This window comes from Gasterosteus aculeatus, chromosome 18 (assembly GCF_964276395.1).
Source record: "Gasterosteus aculeatus chromosome 18, fGasAcu3.hap1.1, whole genome shotgun sequence".
Taxonomy (NCBI): Eukaryota; Metazoa; Chordata; class Actinopteri; order Perciformes; family Gasterosteidae; genus Gasterosteus; species Gasterosteus aculeatus.
The window spans coordinates 15856623-15877794 of NC_135706.1; the positions used below are offsets into that span (position 1 = coordinate 15856623).

The 21172-nt window shown below is 47.2% G+C and overlaps 3 protein-coding genes across 3 annotated transcripts; all 3 read right to left on the minus strand.

Moving 5' to 3' along the window:
* Positions 1-933: 933 nt before the first annotated feature.
* Positions 934-3559, minus strand: LOC120807974 (C-C motif chemokine 4-like). The gene is made up of 4 exons (XM_040160505.2): positions 3259-3559; positions 2027-3165; positions 1476-1587; positions 934-1134 (listed from the first exon to the last, which is right to left on the minus strand). Exons 2-4 carry the CDS (start codon positions 2094-2096, stop codon positions 1020-1022), a joined length of 297 nt encoding a protein of 98 aa, XP_040016439.2. The 5' UTR covers positions 2097-3165; positions 3259-3559; the 3' UTR covers positions 934-1019.
* Positions 3560-5652: 2093 nt separating this feature from the next.
* On the minus strand, positions 5653-15983 carry ehd3 (EH-domain containing 3). Its single transcript, XM_040160499.2, has 8 exons — positions 14933-15983; positions 12500-12676; positions 11925-12022; positions 8950-9091; positions 8769-8868; positions 8487-8657; positions 7568-7732; positions 5653-7454 (listed from the first exon to the last, which is right to left on the minus strand). Exons 1-8 carry the CDS (start codon positions 15157-15159, stop codon positions 6927-6929), a joined length of 1608 nt encoding a protein of 535 aa, XP_040016433.1. The 5' UTR covers positions 15160-15983; the 3' UTR covers positions 5653-6926.
* Positions 15984-16504: 521 nt separating this feature from the next.
* il20ra (interleukin 20 receptor, alpha) lies at positions 16505-21009 on the minus strand. Its single transcript, XM_040160500.2, has 7 exons — positions 20743-21009; positions 20131-20254; positions 19545-19753; positions 19280-19455; positions 19052-19196; positions 18780-18916; positions 16505-17979 (listed from the first exon to the last, which is right to left on the minus strand). Exons 1-7 carry the CDS (start codon positions 20789-20791, stop codon positions 17224-17226), a joined length of 1596 nt encoding a protein of 531 aa, XP_040016434.2. The 5' UTR covers positions 20792-21009; the 3' UTR covers positions 16505-17223.
* Between the last annotated feature and the right edge of the window lie 163 nt (positions 21010-21172).

The following is a 21172-nucleotide window of genomic DNA, read 5'->3' on the forward strand; positions in this document are numbered from 1 at the left end:
GTCGCCCCCGACTGGATCATCACCACAACGACTGTACCGTTCACACACTCCCTGCTTTCTCCTGCAGCTCCTTGAGTTGCAGGAGGTCACGGACTCGCCGGCTTCTTGTCGTCATGAGAAACACCAAACAGGCCTCTGTTGACACGCACGCACATCTGTGCAGAGGAGGTAACAGTCTGTGGTGGAAAGTATTAAGGTAAATTCACCAGTGTAAGTAGGTACCAGTGTTAAATAATATACTTAAAACTGTGTCGAGGTCCATGTGGAAATTTCCTTTTTATGCAATTTAATATTTCGATGTGGTGCTTTCAGAATACAAAGAATATTTACAGATGCAGCCAGTTGCTCTGCACCTTTTTTAAATAAATACTTCCTCTCTGAACCTGTGTAATAGTTTCCCGACGCAGGACAAAAAGTCTGCGACACTATTTTTCATTTCATATCTCTCTCTTGGGGGAGGAGTTGTAGCCATACATGATGGAATGTATTCTTCACCACACTCCCTCTGAAGCGTTTCAGTGAGCTCCGGTGGCCTTTGGTCATTTTTTATCGAGAAACATGATTCTTAGTGGCCTTTAAAATTACCAACGAGAAGCACTCGAGCTGCCGCATCTCCCACCTGATCATCTCCCCCCTCGCTGACATGCAGATCTCTGCAGCGGAGCGTCTCCTCCAACGGCTCAGCCGCCGCTTAAAAAATTAATTAAAAAAGGATGTTTTAGCCATTTAGAAGCAGCCAACATGCAGGTTTGGACACCAACGCGAAGCGTCTGGTGGAGGGAGAGGACTGTGGAGGATCGGGGCGTCTGTCGGCCTCACAGGGGATGTGAGGGGTTAACGGCCCGCGTGATGCAGGTCTGAACATCCTGTGGCTTCCTCCACCAGATGCACCTCTGGGTGTCACTACACTTCATCCGAACAAAACACAAAACAAATATTCAATGATGCATTTATTATTTCAACACGTCACTTGTGACCACATTAAAATCGGCTTTGAACAGATGTTCCTTTTTGTGGTGTCAAAGATCTACTTGTGGTTGGTCAGTCTGCAGCCCCTCTTTGGCCTTGATGAGGAACTGGACCCACTGGTCAGACGGGTCGGCGCAGATTTTCGCTCCGTTCTTCACCGTGAAGCTAAAACAGAGACAAAAATGATCAATTCCAAGCGAATGCTGGACATTTATTAGCATTTTTCTAACCGTACGCGAATTGTCCTGCACGTTCGTTCTCCACTTTTATTGACAGCTACAAAAAAAAACAACTAACAGTGCTTCTGTATATTTAAATCAATTTAATGCATTTATTGATTTTTGATGCAGGAATTCATACAGGCAGCTTTCTGAACCGCCTTTTTATTTGGAAGGTGCTTGAGTCTAGTATGAAAAATCTTCCTATTTTAACAGTCCGCTCAGTACATGAACAAAAAGTCCAACATATTGATTTGAAAGTTCAATAACAGGAGATGTGAAACTCACAAGACGCCTTCCCTTGAACAGCGGTCATCAGTGAACTTGTAGCTCAGCACGTTGTTCTCACGCAACCGCGTGGAGGAGGCGGCGAAGCAGCACTCGTCTGGGCCGAAGCTGCCTGGGAGACAAACGAGGACGCAGAGGATGAAGATGAGACGGAACAAAACCTTCACGTCGGCTTCTTCTTGGTCTACTGTCAACTTTTAAACGTTTGACCCCGGTGAGAATGAACCAGCTGTGGTTGGACTCCGATCTACTTTTTGATGAAGACAAAGCAATTCGATACTCGAGATGCTCTTAACTTTATATAAAAACTTACATGAATCGAGTGCAACATTTTACGATTCGTTTATCGTAGCTCAGTTTTTATACTTTTCCCTCCTCGACTTCCAGACTTTTTTCTCTAATTATGAAGCCATCTGATTGATTATTTTCACTTGTAATGAGACTAAATCCTCAGTAATTGGTCCCGGAGAGCGACATTAACAAACGATGACGCTGACCCGAGGATCGATTTGACCTCTTCAGGAACAAAAGGTGTCACGCAGACGGCTCACCTTGACGAGCCGCCGCGGCCAGAGACGAGAAAAGCAAGGCGCAGGTCATCAGAGCACCGGGGTTCTTCATCGCCACGGCCCTTGTCTTCACGTCCTCCCCCGTCCTGTTCTTTCTGTCCACTTCGCTCGTAGACCTTCACTTTTATCGTGCTGTACGTGTGTGTGTGTGTGTGTGTGTGTGTGTGTGTTCCATGACAAACGTCATGAATGCAACAGTAAACCTAATATTTAGGAAAGAACATATAGCAAATTAATAGATTTAACATAAATAAACACAGCCGATAAATGAACGTCCTGTTAAATCTAAATATCCTCAAAGAGCAAGTTTTCCCATTTTAATGGTAATGGTATTAGTATTATTATTATTATTATTTTCTATAATATAGGTATTATTATATAGGTATTATTTTCTCAGAAAGGTTGGAAAGGAAAAAAACGCATGTGGTTTTGCGCTATTTGCCATCATAACACATCGAGGCAAATCAATTCATCTCAACTTCCTCTTCTTGCCTTTCTTTTTCAGATCCTTGTGACCTCAGAAAAGGTGATCAAAGTCTGCTTATTCATTAGAGAACGACAATAACCGGCCGAGGGAGATATTACTATAATGTTTAGTGGGGCAAGTAATGCCAGCGTGATGCGCTGTTAACATACTTAACTAACTACATTTAATTAACAGCGATGAGCTACTTTTATCTCATATATCAAAACACATTGCTTTTATTGTATTGTGTCCTAATATGAGCATTCAAAAAATAATCTTTTGAATTTTGGAAATTTGTCTTACTATTATATTTACATTTACTATCTACCCTGAACACCGTGTTCCTGCAGGGTCAGTACGTGGCCACTGGGGGGCAGCAGAGACGCGTCAAGAGTTTCACTAAATCTATGAAATGTTTATGTTTCGCTCTTATTTCGTTTTTTGGGGTCTGGATTCATCACATATTAGTTTTATGTGCTTGCATGTATGTTTTGTTTGTCTCATTTATTGTGTTTTTATATTTCAGCTCCGTGTTTTTTTTTTTTCTTCTGAGAATACATCCTGTTGGAGGAGGAAGACAAACCATTGAGAGAAGAATGCTGAAGATACCCTGATACCACAGCGCGGATGCTACACCTCCCATGGCGCTTGTTGTCTGGAAAGCGTCAATATATATTTTTTTTTTATCCAAATGCTGTCCATTAAAAATGTGAACACCGAACATGATTTATGGAAGTGTTCCACTCACGTGAGGTCAGAATGCAGATTGGTCAGACGCACTCAGCACCTTGAACCCAGTGTGGCTCCTTCAGAGTGATGGATGCTTCACTTCCTGGCCTCTGCCCAAGAAAAAACCCCAAAACACAATGTTCCTGAACGATAACTTATCAGAGAACTCCTCACTGGGACGACTCTTGCATAACAATGATGAAGAGCCGAGGAAGCTTCCGCTCACAGACTTTTCCTGAATGCAGCGACGTGGGATGAAGGAATACATCAACATATGGAATTATTTCTTGATTTCTTCTTCTTTATTTTTCCAAGAGTGAAATTACGTCATTACCGTAAAATGGTGAAACGTCTTGTTTCGTGAGAGATTCCCTGCAAAATGAGCAACTGGAGGGATGCAAATGAGTCAATGCACTCACGGGCGGGTCTGAGTTTCTACAGGATGTAGAACTCGTGGCCTTTTGTTTTAGCCGGGATGCGGCTCAAGGACGCCACCAGAACTTGCTTTTAACACGCAGACATTAACACACGAGATGTTTCACTCAGCGGCGGCGCCAGCTGACCCAACACCATCTCCAACTGCATGTGTCATAGTTTCTACCCGGATGTGTTCCACGCTCAAACTACTTTCATAGTGAATCTGTCATTAGATCATATCTCCCACCTTCAAAGTACTTGTCTTTTTAAATTCACCCAATGATTTGACAGACTTTAGAAGGAGTTTGCATGAACCCGGGCGATAAATTAAAAGGATTTCTTGTTGAAATGTCGCCTGTGGCCAACAAATAGCTGTTGAATAATGTCTCTTTTGTTGTGTTGTTGTGCCCTGTTCTCCCACCTTCTGTCACCATGGAGACGGGGATGCAATTAACAGGACGGTGTCACCACTCGGTGGAACCTGTGACCATGTCGCTGCACGCACGCGCACACACACACACACACACACATACACACACACACACACACACACACCTGTCGAGGCGGCGATGAGTTGTGAGTCACATGTGGATGTGTCAGGTTACTCTGCTGTAGTCTGAGCCAGGTTCATTCCCCCGGTGCATGATGGGAAACAGGTGAGGGATCATGTCTTTGCTCTTGTATGTCCGATTTATTTGGTCATATTTTTCACAGCACATTATATGTTATGTGCTGTGTTACATTATATATTCTATATATATATATACACACTGTGTGACAGTAACGTGTGTGTGTGTGTGTGTGTGTGTGTGTGTGTGTGTGTGTGTGTGTGTGTGTGTGTGTGTGTGTGGAATGATGTATAGCTTCCTTGTGCGTGAAAACCACGCAGACTCACACAGACGTTGATGTTTCACTGTTGTCGGACGCGTTTATCGCTGAACAACCTGTTGGAAATAAACTTCCCTCCTGAAGAGATAAGATACCAACCGGTTCCCCCGCGGATTCTTTTCTGGTCTGTTTCCGCTCGGGTGTCATTTCTGCAAAAAAATAAAATGCTCCTTTAAAATAGTTTTCTTGTCAGGATTCCAATGCACACATTTATTTTTACTTTTTCTATTTTTGGTTTGAGGATTCAGAGACATTTCCTGAAGTAACAACTCGTACTCACTATTTGTGTCAATAAAACATGTACTATGTCGCCTTCAGCAACACGAGCGCCTTTTAAGAAAAGTAACACAAAATCGAAGACTGATATGCGTACAACAAAAACTTTACCTTCAGTACCAGAGGACGTGGTTTACTGTGTGTGTGTGTGTGTGTGTGTGTGTGTGAGGGTCAAGGTGGCACAGACAGGAAATGGCGAACAAGAACAGAACTTCCTGTGTGACACGGAGTGCCGCATCTTCCCTGCGTGTGTGTCTGCACGAGTTTGAGGGTCTCACAGTACGAGGGGATGCTGCGATTTCCTGTCACGCACACACACACACACACACACACACACCCACAGACACACACGCAATGCTGTAATGTTGAATATGACATGTGGTGTTATTTTTCGTCATGGTCAACGTCGGCGCCCCTTGGCAACAACAATCTGCGCCTCACATAAACTCAGAGAGGAATATTTAAAGCGCTCGTAAAACAGTTAAAGCAGAAATATCCCCTGTTGACTTTCCGGAGCAGATCAGATCCTCGAGTCCAAGAGAAGATCAGCATGAAGCCCTTGAAGTTTAACATGAAGAAACTCACGCTTCTGTTCCTCGGTGCCAAACAGCATCTCCACCCATTTACCTTATTAGCTGGAAGGCAACACATGCTACATTTGTGGGATCCCTTGAGATAAAACAAAGGAGTTTTTATTGCTGGTTTCTCTTTGCTCTGAGTATTCTCACTGTCAACAGCTTCTATAGCGATTTACATCTTTCTTATTAGCTGAAAATGTGCAACTCGCCGCTCCGATTGCTCCGAACACAAACAAAGCAAAGGCAGAGAAAAGTAGAGTAAAGTCAGTTTTATTACACTTTTGGACTGTTGTTAGTGTCGACAGAAAAGCATTACAGATACGCACGAGCACCGTAAAAAAGAAAAGAAAAGGAGAGAACGCAACGCTCAGCGTATTTACCAGCACGCGAGGCTTCATGCCGCGATGGAAACAACCTCTCACTCGAGACGACGGGAGGATCAGTCAGGATCATGGAACGCACACCGCCCACACACACGCACACACACGCACACACACACACACACACACACACACACACACACACACACACACACACACACACACACACACACACACACACACACACACACACACACACACGTCAAGTCGTGTATTGTGGCTCAAAACGCCGTAGAATTTTTTATGTTATCATATACATATATGTATATATACATACATGTATCCACATACTGGCATATCGAGATAGTAAATCCAATTACATTCATCACACGGATGCAATTTAGAAGACAAACTGTAAAAGGCAAATTTGATTTGTTGCCACAGAAGAAGCAGATGTGCTCTCGACCTCTTTTTAGGTCGGATCCATTTCACGAGGTGAAGAATAACTGATTCATCCGTTTTTCACCGAATGCTCCGACGGCCTGTGAGAGGCTTAAGAGACGAGACGCGTCGCCACTAGCAACGCCGCTTCACGTGGTCACGCGCACACACACACAGGAGTCCGGACAAGGCGTCGGTACTGGGGACGCGTCCCTCGGTAAAGTCCTTGTGGTAGTCACAGTGTTTCCACATGTTAAGGATATTAAGACGCTGTGACGCGTTTTAGTGATGCAGTCAAACACACGCTTACTCTACTGATTAAAGACAATAATAATAATGTTTATACTCTTCCTCACATTATCTCTCCCTTTTCCTTCCAGTAGTTCGGACCAGGTTACATCCCCCCAGCACTCCAGTGTTTTCCCTTTATGAGTGACCTCATCAGTTGTCCCAACATCTCGAACATCTCACGCTGAAACGCCCAAAGAGGACGCCGGTCTTCGTCCCCGGAAAGAGACATTTCAGCGCTGCAGGTCGGAACCCACACGCCGAGAGCAGATAACCGTCGTTCTTTGTTTCTAGTCGAACGAAAACTGAGCGCGGAATACTTCACCTTCGCCCCGTGAAGCTCGGGAAGCGTGGCGGCGATAGAGCGGAAAGGGGGGGGAACGGGGGGCTTTTTGCTATAACGCTACAGGAATATCACTACTTCTAAGTCTACACACGGGTTTTGGGGGGGGGGGGGGGGGGATGACGCGATGTGACATTTACTCTGCCAGTTTCCTCTTGGAAGGAGGAACCAGGTGCGCCGGCAGCTCCGCCGGCAGCTCGTGTCCCTCCAGCTTGACCTTTATCAGGTGGTTGGCCAACGCGAACTCCTCGTCGTCCAGCATGCCGTCCTTGTCGATGTCGGCCAGCTTCCAGATCTTCCCCAGCACCGTGTTGGGCAGCTTGGACTTCACCATCTCCCTCTTGGCGTTGGCCCCGGTCACCTTGGCGTTGACGGGGGACAAGGTGTAGAAGATCTCGTCGTAGGCCGGCTTGTCTCGAGCGACGACCCACTCCGCCTCGTCGATGCCCTCGCCGGCCCCCTCGCCGTAGCCGTGGCCGAACGGGCCGTCCAGCGTGCCGTCGAACGCGCCGCCCTTCACCACCGGGTTGGGACGCTGGTTCTCCTCCTGGCGCACCAGCACCATCAGGCCGGCGATGTCGTGGGCCAGCATGTCGTCCACCGCCTCCAGGAGCTTGGGCTTCAGAGGCTGGAACTTGTTGAGGTCCTGAGAATTCAGCTGGTCCTGAAGGAGAGAAGGTAGAAGAAAAAACCACCGCGTCACGCGTTTGGCTCTCAGCTTCCCGACCTCTCTGGTCTCCGGACCCCCCCCCCCCCCCCCCCCCCCCCCCCGCTCACCTGCATCTTCTTCAGATTAGGAAAATCTCCCGGTGAGATCTGATGCTCTCGCTCGATGCGTTTGTAAATATCTCCAAGACTGCCGATGAGTTCTTTCTTCTTGTTCTCCTTCCCGAACACAGAGGGCATCTCCTTCTTCAGCGCGCTGATGATGTAGGCATGGACCTGCACCGGGGGAGCGGAATCCCATTTACTCAATGGCAAATTGAAGTTTGAAGTTCTATCTCAAAGTTATAATTCTATTAGGGAGAATTTCTTCATTTAGGAAGTAAATGTAGCCGATTAAAAAGGGATAAATCCCTCGGTTCTGTTTTATTGACCAAAAAAAGGGTTTTTCCTGCAGCCAATAAATCAACTCGGACAAATGACTTAAGAATGCTTTGCTTAGTTTGACCGCGGACACTCAGCCACAGACTGTGACCCACAGAGAGCAAATACAACGGGGAAGCACATTTCTGCTGAGTTGCCGTGGTGACACGTGTGTCGGTTTCACTTAATCCTCCTCGTGTCCTTGAACAACATCACAACGCGTACACACGCACACGCTATCAGCTGTCAAACAGGAAAACTGGGCTCAGCTTTGATAAATCTGTGTGCGTGTGTGTGCGTGTGTGTGTGTGTGTGTGCGTGTGTGTGTGTGTGTGCGTGTGTGTGTGTGCGTGCATCCTTTGCGTGACACTCTCACGGCCGACTTCCTGCGCGGGGAGGAAACAGGAAACAATTCGCTCGGACTCGTCTGGCTCTATCGGTTCCGTAGCGGCGACGCGCCTCTTCTGTCAAGGCTAAAAACTGGACGGGTCGAGTGGAGCGAGTGAGTGATGGGACACACACACACACACACACACACACGCTGTGCCTAAAATACACACTGGTCAGATAAGACGGCAGGCCGGGGAATCCTCCTCCAGCGGCGCCTCACCTTGGCGAGTCTCGCCCTCTTGATCAGGTCGTTGAGCTTTCGCAGCGCCGCGTTTCTCGGCAGGGACTGAATGTCCTTGAAGAGATCCTGCTCCTCCGCTTCAAACAGCTTCCTGTTGTCCGGAATCAGCAGCGGGTGGGACCAGAAGGACCCGATGTAGACGCGGATCACCTGCCGATGAGCCGAAAGGTGATTAAGAAAAGACTTTGCTTCCTTTGCAGCGTCTGTTTAGCATCTTTAACGCCAGACAAGTCGGTGGGGAGCTCCTCCTGCTCACTGTACCTCCGGAGTGTTGACTATTTTCCCCAGCGACCACATCAGGGCGCCGTACACCCTCATCAACTGCTGGGTCTCTATCTGGTCGGCCTTGTTCAGCACCACCCTGCCGAAAGACACGGTGAGGCTGGTGTGGGGGGAGAACCGCTTTTGTGCGGATGTCACAGCAGAACCTGCACTCGGGTACCTGATCTTGTCCTCGTGGTTCTTCAGGGCTTTTATCACCTCCGAGAACTCGTCGGAGATGTCCAGTTTGTGGGCGTCGAACAGCAGGATGATCCTGTCCACCCTCTCGGCAAACCACTCCAGGACGGCGGCGAAGTCGTAGCCTGAGAGGAGGCGAGGAACAGGGAATGTGTATACTTTTTAGGGAGGGTGGGGGGGTAAAGGTCACTGAGTTGAGCACATGAGCGCGAGCAATGAACAGCAGCTGGGATGTCGCAATTTTCCCAAGTAGAAGCGATTACAATGGCTTCAGGTCACAGAGGAGGCAACGCGCAGGACGCCCAGATTGCGACATGCTGAGAGGAAAGAATGCGTGTTTACAGACGCCAGGCCTCACTAAGGCCTCACTAAGAAAAACTGCGTTCCGTCGTCTTACTCGGCGCAGATTTGATTTTTTTGTTGTTGTTGTGAAACGATATCGCAATGAATCCCCGAAAGCGCGAATGAATGAAGCGGTGCCTCCGTCCTGCAGGAATAACTGAATCAATCCATCGTTGCCTCCTCTGACTCTCCAAGGACGAAGCTGAGAAAGTCCAGCGGATATGAGAAGAGAACAAAGAACAAACGGGCGACGTGGAGGATTAGAGGGAGAAGGTTTCCCAACCGCACTGAAATACGCATAAGAGATGCAGATTCAAGGCATCAGGAGCTCGGAGGCGATAAAAAGCTTCATGTTAATAAAGTGAACGTTAATTGGATTTAAAAACCCTTTTCAACAAGCGCGTTGCTTTGCGTGTAAGTCTGACTCACGCAGACAAAGCTGCTGTTAATATTCAAGGGAAAGCATTTCTACGTGTGTTTATTTAGATGTATTTATTGTTATTAACGCAAACACAAAGCCTAAAAGGCTCCTTTGCTAGAAACCATTTCAAACGATGTAGTTCGAGCGTTCAATAATTCCTCACTGGGGTGTGAACAAAAGTTTGGCAGCTTAAGCACAAAGTGGGTAAATATATATATATTTTTTCGTCCCGTCCAGCTGAGAGGAGACGGAGGACACTGTGGGGCGTTAAGAGAGAAAGATACCTGGATATTTTGAAATTTAGTGGATGATTCTTCACAGGAAGCACTTCTCACGTGTGCAAAAACAAGACGGAGCTCGAATGCTGCGATTCCAATAAGTTGATTGTGGGGAATTTTCTTTTCCAGCGAAATGGATTAACAAAGCTGAGGGGAAAAATACTGAAGAAACCAACAAAAAATAATTGTTGCGTGAGAAGGAATGTCATCGAATTATGTTGCCTGTTTTTTATTCATTTATGCAGATTTTTTGAATTACAAGTTTTATGAGTATGTTATAAATGTATTTTGTTTATTGGGATAAATTGTGAATGAACATCGTGACATGAATTCTTTTATTTTTTGGGGGAGTGGGGACTTAAATAGACAAACCACGTGAGAAGAGCCTGGTGAGGAACATGCAGCGCTCCATAAAGTCTTCAAAATATCACCTGAATTAGCCTTTTCGTACAGTCGATGCTCAGGTTCATTATACCTCCATACTGACATCTACGCAGGCAGCTATAGCCCGACTCCACATCTGCACACACACGAATAACACTAAATACAGACAATGGAGACGTTGATGAAAACGCTGTGGGGGAAAAGTAACGCTAGCACGATGAAAACATCACACGCACAGAAACTAAAAGCACGGGATGAAAAGAAGAAAAGCTTCACCGTACGCGCTCAGACTCACTCCTTCGCCACGGAAAACACAGCTGTGCTGACTCAGCAGACGAGAAGTTTGACCCCTGTTCTTTTTTTATTTTTTTTATTACCCAACAGGCATCAGCAGGGTCGCACCTCGCTGTGCGGTTTATTTGACAGCGCGCTCACGGGACCGAAATGAGGTTTTCCCGCTTCGGTGAAACTTGTGCTTTTGTTGCGGATGAAATGTGAAACTCAACTGGTGCTGACGGAGCGTCGATTCTCCACAGAGTCTCGTGACAAACGTTAATCCCGACCCAACCCTGCTATGAAGTCATGCGCTGAACTTCACCACCAAAGAATAAAAAAATCTTCATTGCATAATAACAAAATGGTGAAAAATGCTTTTCATAGCCTTTAGCTTTCAGACTGCGAGCACAGAGAAGCCGCGGTCGAAGAGGGAGAACTCAGCGGCGAATGAAAAGTCTTAAAAGTTATGGCCGTCTTCTTCTTGTTGCATGTTTAGCGGTTGCCGTGGCGATAGCAGCATCGGGCTCTGGGAACGCCGTCCCATACGTGTCACACTGAGGGATTCCTGTAGGCCTTTCACACCTAAACCTCCCTTCACACTGTGGCCTCTTTGTTCGGCTGGGATCTGTAGACAGTTGGTTTAATCAAGTTTAAATAAGCATCATAGAGATGAATAGAATCTAAATCTATTTAATTATTTTGGCTTTCAATTCTGTTCTCAAATTAAGTTTTAGAGCTAATTCCCATTATCTTATCTGGGCAAAAAGACGTAAACACCAGCGAACAGTTAACCTTTTCATTTTCCCTACACTTATTACAGGTCTCCTGTGACCTGTATTTAGACATTTTGTGTGTTGTTTTTCTTATTTTATATCCTCATCACAGTAAAACTTGGGAATGTGAACCAAGGAAAATCTAAAACGACATCAAGGCCTCTGATTGTGCATAAAGAGAGCTAAGATGAGTCAAATGTGCAGCGCCGGTTGATGATTATACAAGTTTATATGTCTATTTAACGTTTTAAACGCGTGCAGCGTGAATGCAGGAGAGAGAGAGAGAAAACATTCATTGCCCATCTTTGCGTTGCTGCTTCCTGTTCTTTGAAATGAAAAGCTAAAATAAGCACTCGCATCCAAAGAAAACGCTGACGTGGTAGTTTAGAGCGCAGAGGGACCGCCGGCGATCCGGACACACATTCACGCCGCTTAGAATAAACAGAGGAAGAGATGTATACAGATGTGCGTTCAGATGAAATACCTCGACTGATCCTCTGTTTCTCTCCCGACAGAATCCCCGGCGTGTCAATCACGCTGATGCTTTCCAGCACCGGGTTGGGCAGCTGGGCGCAAACAAACCTGAAGAGGAGGAGAGTTAAAAGAACCCAGACAGAAGTGTAAAATCGCTTTGACAACAAACACGGTCCCGCGCCAGATTTCTCTCCATGTCTCCAGCTGGATAAATACTACCGGGTTAGCGGGCGTCCTCGCCGTGAACCCCCATAATCCCCACTGACAGTCAGCGTTTCCCCTGTCTAGTTTCACCCGAGCAGAGTAAACACTTTAGGGCACTTTTCCTTGTTGCAGGAGGATGACTCTGCACAGATGACTATGGCTGTGTGTGTGTGTGTGTCTCTCAAACACACACACACACACACACACGAGGAGACCCATTAAAAAAGAAAAGAAAGGCCTGACCAGTGAGCAGAGGGAAATTCAATCACACAGGAATGTAGAGCTGCGCTGTGGATTTTCACCAGTGCTCTGCCTTTCTTCTGCTCTCTTTCTAGAGCCTCGGTCCTCTGGCGCGTCTGCAGAGTGCGCCCGTGCGTTTACCGGTTGAGGAACGCGTTTCCGAACGCGTTGAGCTTCCTGAAGGGCTTCTTGGGGTCGACCACCAGAGCGTTGCCGGGGACGACTCCTTCGGTGTCGCCGTGCATCACCGCGATGAAGGAATCCGTGGTGGGTTCGGGGCCGATCCGCATGCCGGGAAAGTCCTGCTCCAACAGGTAGCTGTGGGTGAGACAGCGCAAGACGTAGCATCAAGCAAAACAAAGACGAGAGACGAGATGTTTCCCGGTGAACAATCCTTCCGGAGGTCGAGCCAGTTAACGACACTGCAGCTTGTCAATGTAAACTTAATAAACCACGTTACTGTAAATGAATCACTCATTGCTGACAGAGATGGAATATGTGTTCTCCAAATGATTCGACAGGGTGTGATTCTACACTTATGTGGCCTCGTTGATTGAAGTCCACTGTAGGCGGGCAGATGTGTGCTACATCTGCAGGCTCTGATTAGATTAGAGCTGGAGGGTCAGAAGAAATTCAAAAGAAAAATTGGAAGAAAAGCGATCTGCCTTAAATTAGAAGCTGCTGGAACAAAGATTTAGTTTTGGGGGAATTTAGTTTTGAGTTTCTTCATGGAGGATAAAATAAAAGATGTTCAGGCCGAACTAAGAAGACAAATCTGTTGACTTTGGTTGATTTCTCCCGCTGCCAAGCGCTTCTTCTGATGCTGAAAGACAACTGAATGAGGTGAACAAGGTGACGCAGCCGTGAATTCAGATTCAGCGGACGTGCATCTCACGTGGTTGTAGGTGTTCGTTATGAAGATCAGCGCGTTTCTGATGCGCTTCACCACGTGAACTCGGGCCGCAAAGACGAGGTTTAGGAAAAAGGTTTTTACGGCTAAAGAAGGCGCCGTAAATGTAAAGTGTGAGTGAGAGGCGTGTATGCGTTTTAGCTGCTGCCAGATGTAAGGATCTTCTCCACACACACACACACACACCTTGATAGAGGAGTCGGCCGTGCCTGGTAGAGCCATCCGCCTGCACACACACACACACACGTGTGTGTGTGTAGTGCGTGTGGCGGTGTGTGGGGACGTTGTGCAATGTGCATGTGCACGTTGAATATAAAGGAACGTACTGTAAGCTGTGTGGGTGGAACCCGCCGGTCAGCTCACACATCACACCGTCTAATCTCTCACATTCCCACATCGGTGAGACCGAACTGAAAACGCACAGGCACAAAAAGGCACAACCGCAAGCTTAAAATGCTGGAAGCAGTGACGCACCTTAAAAAAAAATCCTTATAGGTAGAAATTAGGATTCGGGGGATGGTTTCCTTTTTAAAGACTGAGAAAATAAAAATAAATCATATTCAGCCGTAGAATGAAGACAGGCTCAGATTACTGACCTCTGACTAACCTCCATAGAAGATAATATCACCCTTCATTCACTCTCGCCTCCTTTAAGCTGCAGGCAGAGATCCGTGCACATTGGACGACTTTTTAAAATCCCATCAACCCCTAATGTGATGCAACTGAACACAATTAATGCAACTTGTCTTTGCTCCAAGGGCGTGGGTGCACTGCTGCCAGACCCAGAGCTGTGAGGAATGAAGCGTTACTCAGCAGTTTTGTGCATTCTGCATCTTGCTGTTGGTAAGCTACGGCATGCGGCATGCGGGGGGGGGGGGGGGGGGTCATCGGTTTAGTGAGATCAAGAAGAGGCAGCACTGCAGGGACGTCTGCTCCGTCCTGTCTTGCAGCGGGGAGCCACTAACAGCATCCTCTCCCTGGCTTTAAAAGGCTTACCCCACTAATGACCCACTCGGCTCTGCGCGTGTGTGCGTGTGTGTGTGTGTGTGTGTGTGTGTGTGTGTGTGTGTGTGTGTGTGTGTGTGTGTGTGTGTGTGTCAGAGGGCCGAGTCGTTAGCAAGAGTCCTGCAGTTGAAAGAGGCCCAAACGCCCGGCGGCTGCGTGTATCCTACACGGGACACTGCAGGTCACACGACTCCGACTACGGAGCCTCAAGGGCGACTACGGGAGATCTGAGAGAAAGAAGACAAACACTGTTTGCTCGGCTAATTCTAATCTCCACCGGGTGTTTTTATAAAGTAGGTCCCCAGAATGAACCCTGGTGTGAAACTTGTGTCCGTCCATCTGTCAGTCTAATCCCCCCCCCACACACACACACACACACACACAGCGGAGTATATAAACAGACACACACACAGCTCAGGCTGGGCCTCCATGTGAGTTACGTTGGCATCCTCGTGTGCAACATTGGCCCACGTGTAAACATTTAATGGATTAAAAAAAGTCTGCGGTGAGACTGTGAGCGTTTGATGACTCTGCGTTTCTATCACATTAACTCATCTTCTTGGCAAACTTCTTCAGGGAAAAGTCAGTTTGGGCGTGTCGACCTCTGCCTCCCTATCTGTGTGTGTGTGTGTGTGTGCGTGTGAGCGGTTCGGCCTCACCGGATGAAGCTGGTCTTGCCGGTAGAGTACTGTCCCACCAGGAGGACCATGGGCTTGTTGTCGAAGTCCGCATCCTCCAGGGCCGGCGAGTGGAACTCGTGGAACTTGTAGCCCTCCTCCAGCGGCAGCAGCTTGGTTTTGTAGAGCTTCTTGAGTCCCTCGCTGACGGTCTGGAAGACCTCCGGGTCCTTCTTCCTCCTGTCGTCCGTCCCCAGCCAGCTGAACATGGCTGCTTGCAGTAAAGCTTCTTTATACCGGCTTCAGGGCTCAGATGCTTTTCTTAAGGTCGAGCCAAGAGGCACAAGCGAAGATCTCACCCAATTAAAAAGCACAAAGCACTTGAGATCTTCATTTACCTCCAAATTATGAAAAGGAATACCGACGTATTCGTGCTTGAAATAGAAAACGGTATTAAACTATTAGTATGTTTGGGATTTTTCTTTTTCTTAAATATCTGCTAACAGTTGAAGTCGGTCCGTCCGTGGTGCTTCACTAGAATGGGTGGTGACTGTTGATCATATGGAGGCTTGTTACGGCGATATTCTCCGTTAATGACAACAACAACAACAACAATAAACGGATCGATATTTCTATCAGAATTCAAAGCTGACCCTCCGGTCGCGCGCTCGTCATCAAGTCCATCGGTCCTCTCGGATCCAGCTCCAAAACAAAACAAAAATAATAATAATACCGCAGCCAATCAAACGCCTGAATGCCTCCGCTCGTGCGCCACATGCGAAGGAAACAACGCACCGAGCTGCTGTCAAAGCGGCAAGCGACCGGTTATTGTTCAACACACACACGCACACACGCACACACACACACACCCGGCTGGTGTGATGTGCGCAGAAGAAAGCGCGTCCCGGTGGTCGGTGGTCGGTGGTCGGTCGGTGCGCAGGATGGGGCGAGCAGCTGATGTCCTGCAGCAGCAATTTAAATAGCGAGGAGAAAGGAAACCGGAGCCCCGGCGGAAGTGCCCGACGGCTGGCAGTCCCGAACCCCCCCCGATCCCCTCCCTCCTCCTCCTCCGGCACCCCGAGGTCCCGCCCCGGTGATGCGGGGAGCCGTGGTAGCTGAAGCGGGGAAGGATGACGCCATGACGCAGGGATGGAGGAGGGAGGAGATGCCGTCTTACGACAGCGCGCCACCTACAGGTGCTTTGAATTACTGACGCTTTACACAGTTTCATTTAGGAGTAAAATATTTGCCATCAAACAAGGAATCATATGACGCATTAGCATTACTTTAACCTAAAGCAATAATACACTACTTGATAGCAAATACAGCTCCAAATATGCATTTTAATGTGTGGTGATGCATCATAATTACACATTATACAAATTAATGTAATGTAATAAATAAAAATTCCTTTTGATGTAATTACTTGAAATGTGCGGATTTCTGTTTGACCAGCAGGTGTCGCTCGTTGACAGGAAGGAAAATCAAAGTGTGACGACGCTTCCAGTGTGAGATCATCTTCAAACAGCACATTCATCCTGAGAAGATTCAAAAGCTGATAAATCTCTTGCAAGAAAGTTATTCGCTTCAAGTTAAAAACAAAGCAGAACAGAATAGTTTGCAAGTTCACTTTATTGTCAATTAATTCAGTATGAATAATTCAGTTATGCAACATACAGCAACATACAAAGAGTGTGTAGTGCTTTCCTCCATTATTACAAAACATAAATTACGTAGATTTCTTCTAAATAAAAATAAGTGCTGTACTTTTATGAACACAGCCTCTTTCATCAAAACGTCAATCTTTCCTTCATTTAACATATTCAGATGTGATGGATTTATATCTAAAGGAATGCTGATTATGCTCCATATTAAACGGTAACAGACCAGAAACCTGAAAGTACCCTCAACTACTACCACTTGTACACAGATATGTGTATAGTCACAGAGTACCTGCAGTAAATTCTGGTCAGAACTTAAAGCTCGCAGAAGTATTTATTTTGTCGCATTTTTTTGTACTACCACAAAAATCAAAGATTTTTTAAATCTGTCTAGACATCAATATCAGGATGTGGGATACCTCAAAGAAAATTATTGATTGATTAACTACATTTTGCTCTACATGTAGACGATTTCCTTCAGAGTTGGTCACAGTGTGACATTGATCGGTGTGATTGGTTAATCCCACATAATAAAGCGTAAACATTCACAGATATACAGGTCACCCTACCGAGTATTCACAACTAAAAATAAACATTTTAAATGTACAATATAAGTGCCGAAGAGGAGCTTTTGGGGGGTATTAATAGGGTAAACCTATTGATGAATATCATCTACTCGTCCATCGAGACTACCAAATTCCATCTGGTCGAAAAGTCCTCCACCTCGCTTCCTGTCCCGCCCCCTCCCTCCATCTCTCTCCGTGCCTCCGCCTTTTCCTCCGAGCCTTGTCTTACGAACACATTCTCCAACCTCAACTCAACCACCTCCTCCTCCTCCTCCTCCTCCTCCTCCCGCATCAACCCATCCATCTGTGGCAGCACCAGCCTCCCGGTCTCTGGATTCCAATTGATGCAAATACGTTCCTGCTCCTCCTCCTCCTCCTCCTCCTCCTCCTCCTCATCAATATGTTCCGGCGCCGGTCTCAGAACACCGTAGTCAACCGGTATGAGATCGGACTGGTCGGAGACGGAGGAAGGCGTGTGGGTGGAACCGGTAGAAAGAAGGGGCACCTCCTCGTGTCTTCCAGCGGAGTGGTCCTCCTCGACGCTCCACTCTTGTCTCTCGTACCCGGCTCCGGCCGCACGTTTCCGGTATTCGCCATTCAAGTTATGCCCATGTTCTCCTCCGACGGGCACCTCGGGGGCGACGACAACACACCCGTACTCCACTGACGGGTCGCCCTCAGGCTGTGGCAGTATTTCGCCCCCCTGCGAGGCGTATCCCGGCGGGCGATGCCGGGCGTGTTGCGGCCGCTTGGAGCACTCGGCGTCTGATGCGGCGCTTTCCGGTGGGATGATGGGGATGACCATGAGGTTGGGACTCTCCGGGTGAAACAGCAGAACGGGCGGATGAAAAGCCGGCGGGTTCTGGGGGGGTGAAAGGGAAGGTGTGTGGCATTGAAAGAGGTATTGTGGGGGAATCACCGCACGCGCACAAATTAAGTCAGTGCTCGAGGTGAAAACGATCAGCAGCGACATCGAGACTTTAATTCAATTCAATTCAATTCATTTTATTTTGTATAGCCCATAATCGCAAATTACAAATTTGCCTCAGAGGGCTTTAAAATCCCTTTATATCCCTTTATAATCTCTAGCATGGGTCCAACTCCTATAACACAAGTAAACTGGTCCTCTTTTGTCAGATTTGAGCCTTTTAACCCTTAAACACAAGTTTTCATTACATTACAGTTCCATTAAAACTGAAATGAATGTGTATTTAGCTTTTGTACTACAAGTATTTCCAAATTATGATGGAGTTACAAGAGGGATTTAAATCAAATCCGTTGCATTTGAGTGAGCTGATTGAAGGAGTTCAGGTGAACATAAACCAACGGGAGAAGGTAATGTTCTCATTGACTATACAATCGGTTCTTTTTTTTGCCAACAGAGGCGTTGTCCTTTGACGGCTATTAGAAATAATAAAGTGTTGAGGCACTTCCTCATTCGCCTCTCTTATCAGTGAGTTTGCCCTCTAGGCATAAAAGGACTGCGGCTCAATAACACACCTCGTTCTGCTAAAAGCTGCATATTGAATAATGAATAATGGTTGTCGTGACATAATTAGTTTTACAGAGAGAAAAAAACATTACATTTCAAATCTAAAATACAAAGAAATCCCTTCAACTACATTGAGTGCCCCTGATTGAAAAGGTGCGTGTTTGCATTACCAGTATGTACGGGCTCTTCTGTCCTTTCCCCGTCAGGTAGTTGTGCAGAAGGTAGCCAACCACCGCCAACGTGCACATGCACACGGATGGGACCACAATACCCACAACCACCCTCAGCAGCTGGCCAATCACAGGGTCTGTGGACGCGGGGGACCCGGAAATGAGAAACACAGGTCTCACACGCATGCAGGTGTGTGTTGTTGAGAAAACAAACCACGTGCACACTAAGTTATAGCGCAACAATCCGCCGGTGTGTTCGGCCCGTGACGCACCTGCAGGCGTGGTGATGCAGTACGGCGGCGAGGACCGGCACTGGACGGGCATGGACAGGAACTTCGTCGTAGCAGAGAAGCAGTACTCGGTGTCGTACTCCATCAGTCGATATGTGTACGAATTGGAGTTCATCGGGACGTGGATCTGCGAAAATCGATTTTAACACCGGGGGGGGGGGGGGGGGGCGGGACGGGTTGTCGGTATTTATTTATTTATTTTGGACTCACCGTCGTGCCGCGGCGGGTGTTTTCCACGGAGAGCATGTACATCATCTGGGGGTACAGCGTTGCCATGGAGACCGCCGGGGTGCGGTTGCTGGGCTGATGCCTCATCGGTCCCTTCAGAGTGACGCTCGCGCCGCCGTCTCCCACTTCCACGGACACCAGCGGCGCGCCGAAAGCAGCTGAGCACAACGGGCAGAGCGCTCGGTTTAACGGGCAGATGTCCCGTCCTCCCGCCGCCCCCCCCCCCCCCCCCCCGGCGTGAACTTACTGTCCGCCTTCGGGTGGAACCTCCGCCGCGTCGTGGCCCACGCGGAGAACCCCGTCCGGGTGGTGGCGCGAACCCGGGCGAGGTACTCGTGCTCCAGGTCCCGCGTCTCGTCGCTCAGGTCGCACCCGTGGCGCGTTATTCCCGTGCACCTCCGCACCGCCTTCCAGTTCACCTTCCTCCCCCCGGGCGTCACGACGCTGTCCCCGTAGCTGGGAAGAGGAGAAAAGACGGAATAAGAATCCCAGAAATCAGACAATAGCCGGGACAATATAATGGAGGGACAATATAATGGAGGGAGGGAGGGAGCTGGAAACCCGCTCCCTTCCGTGTGCGTTTCCCCCTCGAGCTTCATCTTACAGTTATTCATTACATCTAGTTAGTTATTTTCTCTTGTTTTCGTCTTTAGCTCTTTTACGCTTCCCTGTATCTGTATTTTAAGCAGGGAAAGTCAAAAAATAAGTTAACGGGTAAACGAGTCAAAGTATCTATATAGAACATCTGTTCCTATCGGGCCAAGTCAGTAAAATAAGGTGATTTTATCATTTTTTTGTACTTGTTTTATTTAAGCTCTTGCAGCTTTACTTACATGGCATACTCCACTTTAAACCGTGCGTCCTCCGGAGTGCCACCTCCTGGGAACCATTGCAGCTCATTCCACAGGTTGACTGAAGAGAAGGTCACATTGATCGGGCTTGGGAGGGAGGAGGAGACTGAGGAGGAAGAGATCAACCATCATAGGAGACACATGTATATGAACTCACCAATTCATATCAGTTTGGCTTCCAATAAAACACAATAAAATATAAAGGAGCACGTTTATCAATTCCTTAGCCATTGGATGTATAGTAACAGTGGCTTTTGTATCATGTTTATTATGCATGTCATTATGCCAAATTTATGGGGGCTTAAAATACACCATGAATTCATTTGCTTTTTATTAATATTTGTTGTAATGATGGACCACTTTGGGGTTAATTGGATAATCATAAACCTACTCGGACAAGAAATGAGCCCTAATGAATCCTATCTGCTCCACGGTCAGTTTCAGGTCAGTTAATGATTTATGAAATGTTCACATTTTACTTGATGCCACATTCAAAGCCTAAAAAGTAGCTTTACGACATTTTAAAGAAGAATTGAGAATAAAGGATAAAAAAACGACTTTAGTCATTGTAACGTTATTTAAATGCAGTCATACCTGTACAGCGCACAGCTCCGAGGTGCAGTAAGAAAAACACCGTCCACATCGCTGTGAGGAGCGCTCATGGTTTCACTATTTCACAAACACTCCCAAACATTTCCAACCCGTCGGTGTTCGGGCTCTGGAGCCCCGATCACAAGAAAACACAGCAAACTAAAAAATAAAAAAAAGACGCGTTTAGGTCGCGGAGCTTCAGCGGCTGAATGGCGTCTCATCGTCCAGAGCACCCCGAGGCGCTTCCGTGTGCGAGAATGGAATGTGACCTCCCCTGTTTGTGCACATTACACCTGTGTAGTATCACAATAACGCCCCGACTCACCGCGCAACACTGTGTAAAAGACTTGTTTAAATATATTGTTTATTTCCTATTGAGTCACACGTTGTATGTGTACGTTGTATAGGGTTGAGAAGTAAATGGATGATAATC

Bases quoted from the DNA above. Each gene is read 5' to 3' on its own strand.
- ehd3 (XM_040160499.2), bottom strand. From the start codon at position 15,159: ATGTTCAGCTGGCTGGGGACGGACGACAGGAGGAAGAAGGACCCGGAG. The intron at 12,677-14,932 runs GTGAGGCCGAAC...TCTCACCCACAG, and splicing joins GGCAAGACCAGCTTCATCCG to CTACCTGTTGGAGCAGGACT. The intron at 7,455-7,567 runs GTGAGCGGGGGG...TCTCTCCTTCAG, and splicing joins CTAATCTGAAGAAGATGCAG to GACCAGCTGAATTCTCAGGA.
- LOC120807974 (XM_040160505.2), bottom strand. From the start codon at position 2,096: ATGAAGAACCCCGGTGCTCTGATGACCTGCGCCTTGCTTTTCTCGTCT. The intron at 1,588-2,026 runs GTGAGCCGTCTG...TTTGTCTCCCAG, and splicing joins GGCCGCGGCGGCTCGTCAAG to GCAGCTTCGGCCCAGACGAG. The intron at 1,135-1,475 runs GTGAGTTTCACA...TCTCTGTTTTAG, and splicing joins TGTTCAAGGGAAGGCGTCTT to CTTCACGGTGAAGAACGGAG.
- il20ra (XM_040160500.2), bottom strand. From the start codon at position 20,791: ATGTGGACGGTGTTTTTCTTACTGCACCTCGGAGCTGTGCGCTGTACA. The intron at 19,754-20,130 runs GTAAGTAAAGCT...TCCTCTTCCCAG, and splicing joins TTTAAAGTGGAGTATGCCAT to CTACGGGGACAGCGTCGTGA. The intron at 17,980-18,779 runs GTAATGCAAACA...TCACCCCCCCAG, and splicing joins AGAAGAGCCCGTACATACTG to AACCCGCCGGCTTTTCATCC.